This window comes from Dictyostelium purpureum (genome assembly GCF_000190715.1).
Source record: "Dictyostelium purpureum unplaced genomic scaffold DICPUscaffold_312, whole genome shotgun sequence".
NCBI lineage: Eukaryota > Evosea > Eumycetozoa > Dictyosteliales > Dictyosteliaceae > Dictyostelium > Dictyostelium purpureum.
In genome coordinates, this window is record NW_003519648.1 from 1 (window position 1) to 12,724 (window position 12,724).

General features: G+C 25.0%; 6 protein-coding genes across 6 annotated transcripts; 1 reads left to right on the forward strand and 5 right to left on the reverse strand.

Moving 5' to 3' along the window:
• Window positions 1–257: 257 nt before the first annotated feature.
• DICPUDRAFT_156664 (uncharacterized protein) lies at window positions 258–1,055 on the reverse strand (the record flags this gene model as incomplete). Its single annotated transcript, XM_003291941.1, has 1 exon — window positions 258–1,055. A coding segment is annotated over one exon (798 nt), but the record flags the coding sequence as incomplete, so codon positions are not given.
• A 592-nt stretch (window positions 1,056–1,647) lies between these two features.
• DICPUDRAFT_82632 (uncharacterized protein) lies at window positions 1,648–2,393 on the reverse strand (the record flags this gene model as incomplete). The annotated part of the gene is made up of 4 exons (XM_003291942.1): window positions 1,648–1,737; window positions 1,785–1,940; window positions 2,026–2,217; window positions 2,247–2,393. 4 exons carry the CDS (start codon window positions 2,391–2,393, stop codon window positions 1,648–1,650), a joined length of 585 nt encoding a protein of 194 aa, XP_003291990.1.
• Window positions 2,394–3,900: 1,507 nt separating this feature from the next.
• DICPUDRAFT_13300 (uncharacterized protein) lies at window positions 3,901–4,172 on the reverse strand (the record flags this gene model as incomplete). Its single annotated transcript, XM_003291943.1, has 2 exons — window positions 3,901–4,053; window positions 4,110–4,172. Coding segments are annotated over 2 exons (216 nt in total), but the record flags the coding sequence as incomplete, so codon positions are not given.
• A 1,495-nt stretch (window positions 4,173–5,667) lies between these two features.
• DICPUDRAFT_82634 (uncharacterized protein) lies at window positions 5,668–6,503 on the forward strand (the record flags this gene model as incomplete). Its single annotated transcript, XM_003291933.1, has 2 exons — window positions 5,668–6,381; window positions 6,459–6,503. The coding sequence occupies 2 exons, from the start codon at window positions 5,668–5,670 to the stop codon at window positions 6,501–6,503; spliced, it is 759 nt and encodes a 252-aa protein (XP_003291981.1).
• Window positions 6,504–7,788: 1,285 nt separating this feature from the next.
• DICPUDRAFT_156668 (uncharacterized protein) lies at window positions 7,789–8,217 on the reverse strand (the record flags this gene model as incomplete). Its single annotated transcript, XM_003291944.1, has 1 exon — window positions 7,789–8,217. One exon carries the CDS (start codon window positions 8,215–8,217, stop codon window positions 7,789–7,791), a length of 429 nt encoding a protein of 142 aa, XP_003291992.1.
• A 2,928-nt stretch (window positions 8,218–11,145) lies between these two features.
• Window positions 11,146–11,758, reverse strand: DICPUDRAFT_82636 (uncharacterized protein; the record flags this gene model as incomplete). Its single annotated transcript, XM_003291945.1, has 2 exons — window positions 11,146–11,526; window positions 11,657–11,758. 2 exons carry the CDS (start codon window positions 11,756–11,758, stop codon window positions 11,146–11,148), a joined length of 483 nt encoding a protein of 160 aa, XP_003291993.1.
• Between the last annotated feature and the right edge of the window lie 966 nt (window positions 11,759–12,724).

Consider the following 12,724-nt stretch of genomic DNA (forward strand, 5'->3'; position numbering starts at 1 on the left):
GTGTCGATCTTGGGTGTAGAAGCAGCTTTTGATGGTGCATTAAATATTGATGCAGTTGTTGATGAGGATGTTGCCAAACTTGAGGAATTTGTTGGGATTTTGAATGATGAGGCAATCGAGGTTGTTGTTGGATCACCAAATGGTGATGATATAGCTGTGAATGTTCCCGAGAGTGGTGCTGTAAAAGGATTGGAAAATAAATTTGAGGATGAGGTTGTTGAAAAACTGGTGCTTGTTGAATTACCAACTAAATTTACAGATGGTGCGCCAAATGGTGATGGTCCTGGTCCTGGTGATGGTGTAGTGGTGGTTTTTGGTGCGCCAAATGGTGATGGTGATGGTCCTGGTGATGGTGTAGTGGTGATTTTTGGTGCCCCAAATGGTGTAGTTGAAGTTGATGGTGCGCCAAATGGTGATGATACAGCTGTGAATGTTCCCGAGAGTGGTTCTGTAAAAAGATTGGAAAATAAATTTGAGGATGAGGTTGTTGAAAAACTGGTACTTGTGGAATTACCAACAAAATTTACAGATGGTGCGCCAAATGGTGATGGTTTTGGTCCTAGTTCTGGTGATGGTTTTGGTCCTGGTGATGGTGTTGTTGTGGTTTTTGGTACGCCAAATGGTGATGGTTCTGGTGATGATTCTGGTCCTGGTTCTGGTGTAGTTGTGGTTGATGGTGCCCCAAATGGTGATGGTGTAGTGGTGGTTAATAGGGTTGTTTCCAAACAAGGTGAGGTTTTTCCGCCAAAGATATTTGTTGTTGATTCTTTTTTATCTGTTGGATTACCAGATAAGTTAAAACTTGAAGATGAACTGGTTTCTGATTGGGTTGTTGTTGATACTGGTGTAGATGTTGAAACCTTTTGATATCTGTATGATGGAACAAAAGTGTATGGGTATGGTGAGTTTGGTATTGTTGGTGAAATTGGAATTGGTTTTAGTATTGGTGCTGGTTTTGGTACTGGTGGTGGATTTGATTTATAACGGTATGCGGGGGCAAAGTTACTTGGGTATGGTGTTGATGGTGATTTTGGAGATGCTTGTGGTTCTGCCATTTTAACTTTTTTTTTTTTTTTTTTTTTTTTAAGAAAAAATATACAAATAAAAAAATTAGATTTATTTCCAAAAAAAAAAAAATAAGATTTTTTAATTTTTAAAAAAAAAAAAAAAAAAAAAAATATTTCCCAAATGGAATTATTTAAAAATTGAATATAAAATTTTTTTAAAGATGGGGGTATGGGGGGGGGGAAGAGGAAAAAAAAAAATAAATGTTGTTTTTGGTATAATAAAAATGCAATGGGGGGGGGGGGAAAAAAAAAAAAATTGAACCATATGCCAGAAGTCAATCGATGCAGGGTTTCAATGAAAGAAATTAAAACTCTAAAGTTCTTAATAATAATAAATAAATAAATAAATTAAATATATCAAATAAATCAAATAAATCAAAATAAAAATATAATAAAGTTTAGTTTTTTTAAAATATAAAATTATTTTTTTATTTTTTTATATTATATTCATTTTATTTATTTTTTTAATTTAGTATTATATAAACCAATGTTATTGATGTGTTATTTTATAAAATTATAAATAAACAATATTTATATTTAGTTTTATTGGTTTTTTTAAATATTAACATTTTTAACACTATTATCTTTGTTTGCTATCCTCATAATCTTCAATGTCTTCATTGTTTTCATAATCTTCATATTCTTCGTCATCTTCATTATCTTCATTTTCCTTAATTATTTTATTTTATTTTGGGATCTGTATTTTCTTGAATTTACTCTTTCTTCCTTTGTTATTCTATCATATTCTTTAATAAAATGTTTCCAAATATTTAATTTTTCATCTTGATATTGCTTATTATAAAAATCTGATTCTCTAGCTGGTTTAGGTTTTGGTGGCTCGATTGGTGGATCTATTGTCACTTTATATGATTTCTTGAGTTTGGTCGATTTTCTTTTAAAGTAAAGTAAAAATCTTTCAATTTCAGGCACAGTTTTTTTAAAGGTCTTTAAAAACTACTTTATATTTACCTGTTATTTCATTTTGGGACAATCTACCTTTTAATGCTTTTGATAATCTCTTCATAATTTCATAGTTGTCATGTTCAAATGTTAAAGTCAAAGAGAGTTCTTTCATATTTATATGGACATGGCATAAAACTTCGTACATTCCAACTACCCAGCCATCGGTTGGGATATTTTCTCCTGTTCTCTATATTTGATATTATATAATTTACAAACTTCACTAAATTGTTTTTGCTTTTCTGGGTTTCTAAAATTACCAATATTCATAACTCTAATAATACCACTGTTGACATCCTTTAATAAAAAGCTAATAGTATTTGTTTTTTCGTCGATTTTAATTTTACCAGTTAATTTTGTCTTCATTTCATATGGTCTGCATTTTGTTGTGAAATATTTAACTTAACTCTTCCTTCTTCATTAATTGCTCAAGTACCATGGGCATCTATCATTGCACAGAGCCATTTAGTGCTATCGTTTAATTTTTTTAATTTTTTTTTGAAATTGCTTCTCTGGGTGTTTTGGTTGGTTTGTTTGTTCTAATAAATTATTTTCATTTTCCTCTTCTTTATCTTCTTTTTCCTCCTTTTGTTCTTCTTCTAGTTTATTTTGCTCCTCTTCTTGTTCCTCCTGTTCATATATCTTTTCTTGCTTTTGATCCAGATCTATCTCCTCTTGTTGAAGTTGATGATTATTAAGTTGTTCTGTAAATGTTGGTTTCACTTTTAATTTAAATGGAGATCTATTAGCATTATTTAATGATGGTTGTTCCTTTTCTTTTAAAACTGTAGTTGTATCGTTTTGATGATGGTTTGATTTTTCTGTAATTGGTAGGTTTAATTTAAATGAGGGGGTTTCATTATCATTATTTAATATAGATGGTAGTTTTTTCTTTTCTTTTAAAACTGTGTTTAGATCTTCTTGCTTTTGGTGATTAATCTATTCTGTAAATGATGTAGTTGCCTTTAAATTAAATGGTAATCTACTTGTGTTATTAAATGATGATGGTGGTTGTTCCTTTTCTTTTTGATTATGATCTGATTTTCTGTAAATGATGAATTTTCTTTAAATTTAAATGGGGCTCTATTAACACTATTTATAGTTAGTGTCTGTTTTTCTTTTTCTTTTTCTGCTTCATCTTTTTGATTTTGATTTTGATTTTGATTATGAGATGTTAATGGTTCCTTTAGTTGTTTAAACCTATTTAAGAGCTTAACTTTATTATTATCTTTATTATTTAGCTTATTGTTATTATCATTACTACTATTTTTTTTACTACTTTTATTTTTATAATCTCCATTTGTTGTATAGAATTGTTGTTGTTGTAGTTGAAGTTGTTGTCTTACTTCGAAAGCCTTGGTAACGCTATTAATCTGCTTTTAGTAAAACCAACGTCATTTGATTATATATAGTTTTACTGCTCTTGGTGTTAAAAATAAATAGAGTTCTTGTGTTGCTGTACTACCATCAAAATTAAATAATCTACATCGCCAAATGTTAAATTAAATAATATGCATATTCTCTTTTATTGAGGCAGAGTTATTATTTTTTTTAAAGAGAAAAAAGTTTCATACTGAAATACATGACTTTTGGTAAAATATTGACAATATTTTATATCTAATGATTTTATTTAGAATAATGTTTTTTTTTTAAGATCTAAAAGTGGGTATTTATCGATTGGACCCAATTCATCTTTGCTGAATATTCCTTTTTCCCATTCACTAAACCAAGTCTGATTAACCAATGCCCATTATATTGAAATATTGGTGTCGAGTTAATACAGGACTTTTAACTATTCATCATCTTTTTTAAATATATATATATGCTCTTCATTATCATATTCATAAAATTGATAAAATATTAAATAAAGATCGCTTCTATGTACTTCTCTATGGATATTATCTTTAATAACTACTAAATTACTTGGTCTATAATCAACTTTGTTTTTATTAATATGGTGAACATGTTCGTTTGGTTCAATGGGTCTTCCAATTTTTTTTTCGGCTACAGTACTGTGGGTGTATTCCTATTATTATTTTTATTATATGAAGAAATATAATTAAAATTGAATAACTATATTACCCATCCTCCATCATTTGCTTGGTATTGACGATATCCACTTTTGTTATGTCTAATATTAAGATTATTGTTATTTGACATTTTATGTTTAAAATGATTGATTTAATATAAAATAAAAATTTTTAAAAAAATAAGAAATTAAAAAATAAAAATAAAAATAAAAATAAAAAAAAAAAATAAAAATAAAAAAAAAAATAATTGTTTTAAAAAAAAATTTATAAAAAGAATTTATCTTTATCTTTATTTTAAGGCAGCAGTTATTAAATTAATGAAATCTGGATGGTTATAGAGAAAACCATCAATTGAACGCACATAGCGGATTGACTAAGATCAGAACTTGTGTCAATTGATAAAGTTTTTTGGAAGCTGCCGGATAGGAACTATTAAATCATTTCTTCTAATGAACCATTAAATCTTTTCTTCTTCTAAAGCCATTCGATGATACCATAGTTGCTTGGCCAGAACAATGTCTGATATTCATCAAATAGTTGATTAGAATGAAAAAATTCTTTGGTGTTGATTTAATTGAAGGTCTTTTACTTTAATTGGATCTTTACCTTCATGGATTTTGAAAATATTTGATAAATTCTTCTAAGTCTTTTTTTTTTTTATTTCTATGGAACAGGTTCTAATTTTTTTTTTTTTTTTTTTGATTCATTTTTAATTTTATTTTATTATCTAATTTATATCTACTAAGATATGTGGAGGTTGATGTTGTAGTGGTGACCACTATGGTGGTTTATTTTGATGATCTTTGTATCTATTATCAAAATCTAAAAAAATAGTTAGAAACTACATTACTACTGATATAATATTTAAATAATGAATACAATCTGATACCTACTATTTTTTTGAAAATTTGATATTCTTCAAAAAGTTTTTTAGTCTTTTCAAAATCAGTTTCAAATTTTCTTTGTTCAAATAATTTTTCTTGACCATCATTTAATTTTTTTAATTTTTTTTCATTATTTTTTATTAATAATTCAAATGAAAATCTATATAATTTTGTTAAATAATAGATACTAAAATGATAAAATAAATGTTAATATTTATAATAAACAAATATAAAGATATATAAATAAAAATTGAAAAACTTACATCATTGAGGTAAATAATGAATATACTAAACAAATTGCCTTTTCAGACAAAGTGTTACTTGTTAAAGCAAACTCTTGATATAAAAAAGTTGCTAATAATAATTCGATAATAAAAAAATAAATAATAAATTTATTATTATTTTTTACATAATGATTATTAAATATTGATTTTTGGTGATTTATTAAATTATTTTTTTATTTTTTTTTTATTTTTATTTTTTTTTTTTTTTAATAAATTAATTTATTAAAAATTATAATCCATTAATTTTTTATAATGATTTAAAAAATTTTTTAATTTAAATTTTTTAATAAAAACTTTTTATTTCAATTTTATTTTTTTTAATTTTTAAATTTCATTCCAAAAAGAAATTTTTTTTATTTTTTTTCTTTACTTCATACAAATAATAATTTATATTTATTTATTTATTATAACAATCAACACAATAATAATAATTTAAAATAAAATGATTGGTTATATAGTTTTATTTATCCTTCTTAGTTTAGTCCTCGGTTTTTTATCTGGTTTTTTATCCGGTTATGTCCCATTTATATTTTCAACCAATAAAAACAATAATAACAACAATAATAACAATAGAAATAACATTGGCAAAGATTATTTACACAGATATAACACCTACATCTACCCACAACAAACTACACCAATCTTTTATACTGCTCCATCAAATAGACCACAACCATCACAAAATCAAATCTCACAACCACAACAAAATCCACAAACACACCCACAATACACTCAAACAACTCAAAATAATTTTGCTCGTTTACATAATCAACAAGACCACCAACAACAACAACAAAAAAGCTCTCAACACAATCCATTTTCAAGGGCTAAATATTACCATAACCCATCCAATAACCAAAGTTATGGTTCTGATATTATTTTAACAACCGGTGCACATCAACAACACCCACAATCATCAGAAAAAATTAGTATAGAAATGGAGAAAATGGCAGAAAAAGAGAGATTAGAAAAAGAAAGATTAGAAAAGGAACTTTTAGAACAAAAACAAAAAGATAACGTATGTAATATATGTTATTTTGAAGTAGGGGCCATTTATATGGTAACATTAGGTTGTAACCATAAACTTTGCTTAGATTGCATTTATAAATGGTCTAAAAATTGCCCATTTTGTAGAAAAAAAATCACTTCCTTTAAAGTAAGTAATTCACACATTCATATTTATACTTCATAAATAAAAAATATATATTAATTTATTTCTTTATTTAATTTTAGACTGCAGGCGAAACAATTTATCTTGATGATTCCGACGATGATTAATCCAGTGGTGACTCCATTCATTCAGAAAGTCGCCTAACTCCTGATTCTGTATTTTTTATAGACTTAATAATATCAGATACACTTGAAATCGATGGCAATTAAATTAATAGTTTAAATACTTCATTCATTGTTTCCTTTAATGAAATAGGTGAAGAACTAAATATTAGTTAAATTGTTTCATTCCCAGTAAGTTTCTAGATATTATATAAATTACAGTTTTCCAAATCATCCTAAACCTCCCAAAGGAATTCTAAAATTAGTCACATATACATCAAGATTTAAATAATAAATATCGCAACATACAGTTTAGTTCTACAGAAAAAAGCAAGAAAAAGTTCAAGAAAATGTTCCAGTTCAACATAGCAATATCAATAAGTTTTCATTTAAAGTTTCTAATCTTACAATAGGGTTTTTTCGATCTAATATTCAACAACAAAGTGCACGAAAATCTTCAGGGTAACCATAGCTCAAAATCAGGGCCACATTTTTCTTTTCAAGCTCACAACATTTTATTTCACTACCACCGCCTCATTCCTTCAACTAAATCACCATTTCAAAATAGTTAAAGTCTTATCCCAGCAGTATAAACACCTTTACAACCATTTCATCAACAATCGAACAAAATCAGTAATCGAGCAATATAAACACACTCAAACTCATAACCTAGCAGTATAAACACCATTTACAATCATCACATCAACAATCACACACAAATCCGTAATCTAGCAGTATAAACACCATTTGCCACCATCACATCAAAAATCGTACTTAAAATAATAATCAATCAGAATTGCCGCACTAATTCACAATACACTAAAAACATATATAAACTATATAATCATGCATAAACCTTCAATAATAATCAAAAGTATGTATATATTAATGAATAATCAACTTATAAAAAAGAATGAAGATACAAACAGAATTATTAACCAGATTATTTATAGTGTTTTATTTTTTAAATTTTTTTTTTTAAAATTTTTTTTTTTTAGTTTTTTTATTTCATATTTTTATTAATTAATGATGATTAAATATATAAATAAATAAATAAATATTAATTAATTAATTAATAGGCGTGTATTACTTTTAATTTTATATAATTTTATTTTATTTTATTTTATTTTATTTTATTTTATTTTATTTTATTTTATTTTATTTTTGTATACTGTAGAGATATTATTCTTCCATTTTCTTCATTTTCACTACTATCTTCTGTTTCATTATCACCATTACAATCCTCTTCTTCTTCTGCATCAATATCTGAATCATTAATAAATTCTTTTCGTCAACCCAAAGAATGTCTTGAAAAATTAGTATCTTCAATCTCTTCATCTCCACTATTGTCATTGTTATTGTCATTTAACATATTCTCCTCTTCTGATGTTGATATTGAACTTTTGACAATAGATGATTTAAAATTACAACCATTTTCTTTTCTACTGAGTCTAATTGATAGATTTAAAGTATATAATACTAGTAATAATGCATCCTGTTGCTTTTGAAGGTTACTCTTCCAAATACCACTGAAACAACCAAATCTCTTGAGTATTCCAAATACATTTTCAATAATAATTCTTTTTCTTTTTATAAATGAGTTTTCTAGCTTTTCTATATGAGTCATTGATCTATCTTTTGGTTCAAAGTGTGGAATTAATATTTTACTCTCTTCACCTCTATATCCTTTATCACCAATAAATCTTTCACCAGGTTTCATATATACTTTTCCCAAACCTGATCTAAATATTGAAATATCGGCTGCAGGTGCTTTAAAAGGACCATTAACCCATAATACTTAACCATCATATAATGAACAACCAACTTCATATTTCACACCTCTATGGCCATATTTTGGATTAAAAAATGAATTATCTTTTGTATTAGTTCTTAAAAAAGTTGTATCTACTGCTAATGTTAAAAAAGGATCATTTGAATGTAAATTTCCATACTCTGTTAAATCTTTAATTTTTTGTTCAAATCTATTTGCCAATTGAGACTTTGAAAATAAAATTAGTAAAAAGAAAACAAAAAATATAAATATATTGTTATTGTTATTTTTTATATATATAGTTCTTACTTGAAAACTTAATTGTTTAGCGGTTTCAATAACTTTCCAAACATGGTCCCCATATGTTCTTGAACTAACATTGAATTTCTCTGCTTTTTCTTCAAAAGTTGTATAATATCTTAAATAATCAAATTATATGCTCTTCATTAATACTATCGTCAATTGAATATAAATCTGCCCATAATTGATTAATAACTTCTTGTGTAAAAACAAAGTGTTTTTTAAAAATATTTTATTACAGAAATTTTTTTTTTTTTTGTCAAACTTAGACTAATTTTTTTCCCTATTTTTTATTAATAGCTCAAATGAAAATCTATATAATTTTGTTAAATAATAGATACTAAAGTGATAAAATAAATGTTAATATATATAATAAACAAATATATAGATATATAAATAAAAAATGAAAAACTTACATCATTGAGGTAAATAATGAATAAACCAAACAAATTGCCTTTTCAGACAAAGTGTCACTTGTTAAAGCAAACTCTTGATATAAAAAAGTTGCTAATAATAATTCGATAATAAAAAAATAAATAATAAATTTATTATAATTATTATAATGATAGCTCTTTGAGCTATTAAATATGGTCTCAATATTTTTAATTTTGGATTCCATAGCAATTACTTTTTTTGTAAATACAAATAAAACTATAATTAGTATTTATTTTGTTAAATAATTATAATGTTATAACATGTTATATAAGAGATAATTACCTTTTTGAAAAAAAGCTACCTATTTTTAGATTTACCTATTGTAAAGAAGGGTAAAAAATGTATGAATGTAAAATAAAATATATAATATTTATATATAAAATTATTAAAGCTATTGGCGGAAGAGGAAACAAATACTAAGCTTGGGTGGACACTGAAAGGAAGCGATAAATTTAAGCGTGGTTGGATTCAAATTGCTTTGGACTACTAGCTTGAATTTAATGAAAAATAAATTCGAAAAAAGTTTTTATATTAGAAAATGAAATAAAAAAAAAAAATTTAATTCATTTTAAAATTTCCTTTTGTAAATTTAATAGATTAGATCCAAACGGTATTCCCATTTTTGTACATTCTATTAAATTTTTAATCTGTAGCTATCATAAAAGTAGTGATCATCCGTTTATTTTTTAAACATATTTACCAAATAAAAAAATAATTCAATTAAAAAAAATTAAATTATAACCCCATTATTATAAAGAATGGCTAATATATTTGGATAATGATTAATAAATATTTATTTTTTTTAATTAAAAATGAAAATTACCAATTTTATAAATCATTGTGATCTGAATTATTCAAATAAATATAATGATGCCAACTTTTTAATTAAAACAAAAAAAAATTTATCTTTAGTGGTCAATAGTATCAATATGGAAAAAAAAAAAAAATTTTTAAAAAAAATAAAATAAAGTATAAATAAATAAATAAATTTAAAGTCATGTTGAGAAATTTTTTATTTTTTTTTTTTAATTTAATTTTTATTTATTTTAATTTTAATAATTATTTTTATCTTTTGGGCTTCTCTCTTAAACTTCATCAAATTCTCTGTGAAACCTTGATCTTGATCATAAGTTATTTCATTTGGATCATAGAAATAATCTTCATCTGTATCATAATTGATTATTTTTACTATTATTATTTTTATTGTTATTTTTTCTAATATTACGGATTTGTGTGTGATTGTTGATGTGATGATTGTAAATGGTGTTTATACTGCTAGGTTATGAGTTTGAGTGTGTTTATATTGCTCGATTACTGATTTGGGTTCGATTGTTGATGAAATGGTTGTAAAGGTGTTTATACTGCTGGGATAAGACTTTAACTATTTTGAAATGGTGATTTAGTTGAAGGAATGAGGCGGTGGTAGTGAAATAAAATGTTGCGAGCTTGAAAAGAAAAATGTGGCCCTGATTTTGGGCTATGGTCACCCTGAAGATTTTCGTGCACTTTGTTGTTGAATATTAGATCGAAAAAACCCTATTGTTAGATTAGAAACTTTAAACTGAAAACTTATTGGTATTGAAAAATATAGAATTAGTATCAACCTAAAAAAGTATTAAAGTTAAATGTTAGTTTTATATTCAAATATTATAATCATTATGTAAATATTTTTAATATAGTTACCTTATTGAATTATTAGCTGCAATGATGAACTGGAACATTTAGTATTTTCTTGAATTTTTTCTTGCTTTTATTATAATTTCAATGATTAATTTACATTAATACAGTTAATTATTTTTGTGATTACCTTTTTAATCAATAAATAGAAAGAAATTAATTTTTATATTTTATCTTTTTTTTCTAAAATGTAAACAATTTACTATTTGTTAATTTATTATTATTTTTTACATAATGATTATTAAATATTGATTTTTTTATTTTTTTTTTATTTTTTTTTTATTTTTTTTTTTTAAATTTATTAAAAATTATAATCCATAAATTTTTTAATTTAAATTTTTTTCATTAAACTTTTTATTTCAATTTTATTTTTTTTTAATTTTTAAATTTCATTCCAAAAAGAAATTTTTTTTATTTTTTTTTCTTTATTAATTTATCTTCATACAAATAATAATTTATATTTATTTATTTATTATAACAATCAACACAATAAACATTTAATTTATCAAAATCATCATAAACTAAAACACCTTCATCAATTAAACCTGGAACATAAAATTGAATATTTGCAATTTCTTTATCACCTTTTTCACAAACAAAACAAGTCCAATCCTGATTATATTCACAAGTATTATCAAATTTCCACCATAATTCATTGGAACCAACTAAAGCAGGTTGACCTGGTTTCTTTCCAGTTATAGATGAATCCCAATCAATAAAATTAAAATATCTACTACCTGAAGTATTTAAAACATTATGGCCAATATATTGAGATTTTGCAACATTGGTAATAGTAATTGATTTACTTGCAGAAATACCTTGTGGTTTAAAAACATCACCATGTGTCTAAATAGTGTTATAAGTTGTTGTTGTTGTTAATTATAATAATAATTATTTAATGATGTTATAATTTTATGATAAAAAGTAAAACTTACCATAGAAATGATAAGACGATTATCAGCCTCATCATTATTACATTTGCAATCATTTGGACTATTTGAATATTTAAAATAATTTCTAAAAATTGCCCATTTTGTAGAAAAAAAATCACTTCCTTTAAAGTAAGTAATTCACACATTCATATTTATACTTCATAAATAAAAAATATATATTAATTTATTTCTTTATTTAATTTTAGACTGCAGGCGAAACAATTTATCTTGATGATTCCGACGATGATTAATCCAGTGGTGACTCCATTCATTCAGAAAGTCGCCTAGCTCCTGATTCTGTATTTTTTATAGACTTAATAATATCAGATACACTTGAAATCGATGGCAATTAAATTAATAGTTTAAATACTTCATTCATTGTTTCCTTTAATGAAATAGGTGAAGAACTAAATATTAGTTAAATTGTTTCATTCCCAGTAAGTTTCTAGATATTATATAAATTACAGTTTTCCAAATCATCCTAAACCTCCCAAAGGAATTCTAAAATTAGTCACATATACATCAAGATTTAAATAATAAATATCGCAACATACAGTTTAGTTCTACAGAAAAAAGCAAGAAAAAGTTCAAGAAAATGTTCCAGTTCAACATAGCAATATCAATAAGTTTTCAGTTTATAGTTTCTAATCTAACAATAGGGTTTTTTCGATCTAATATTCAACAACAAAGTGCACGAAATCTTCAGGGTAACCATAGCCCAAAATCAGAGCCACATTTTTAAAGCTTACAACATTTTATTTCACTACCACTGCCTCATTCCTTCAACTAAATCACCATTTCAAAATAGTTAAAGTCTTATCCCAGCAGTATAAACACCTTTACAACCATTTCATCAACAATCGAACCCAAATCAGTAATCGAGCAATATAAACACACTCAAACTCATAACCTAGCAGTATAAACACCATTTACAATCATCACATCAACAATCACACACAAATCCGTAATCTAGCAGTATAAACACCATTTGCCACCATCACATCAAAAATCGTACTTAAAATAATAATCAATCAGAATTGCCGCACTAATTCACAATACTCTAAACTATATATAATCATGCATAAACCTTCAATAATAATCAAAAGTATGTA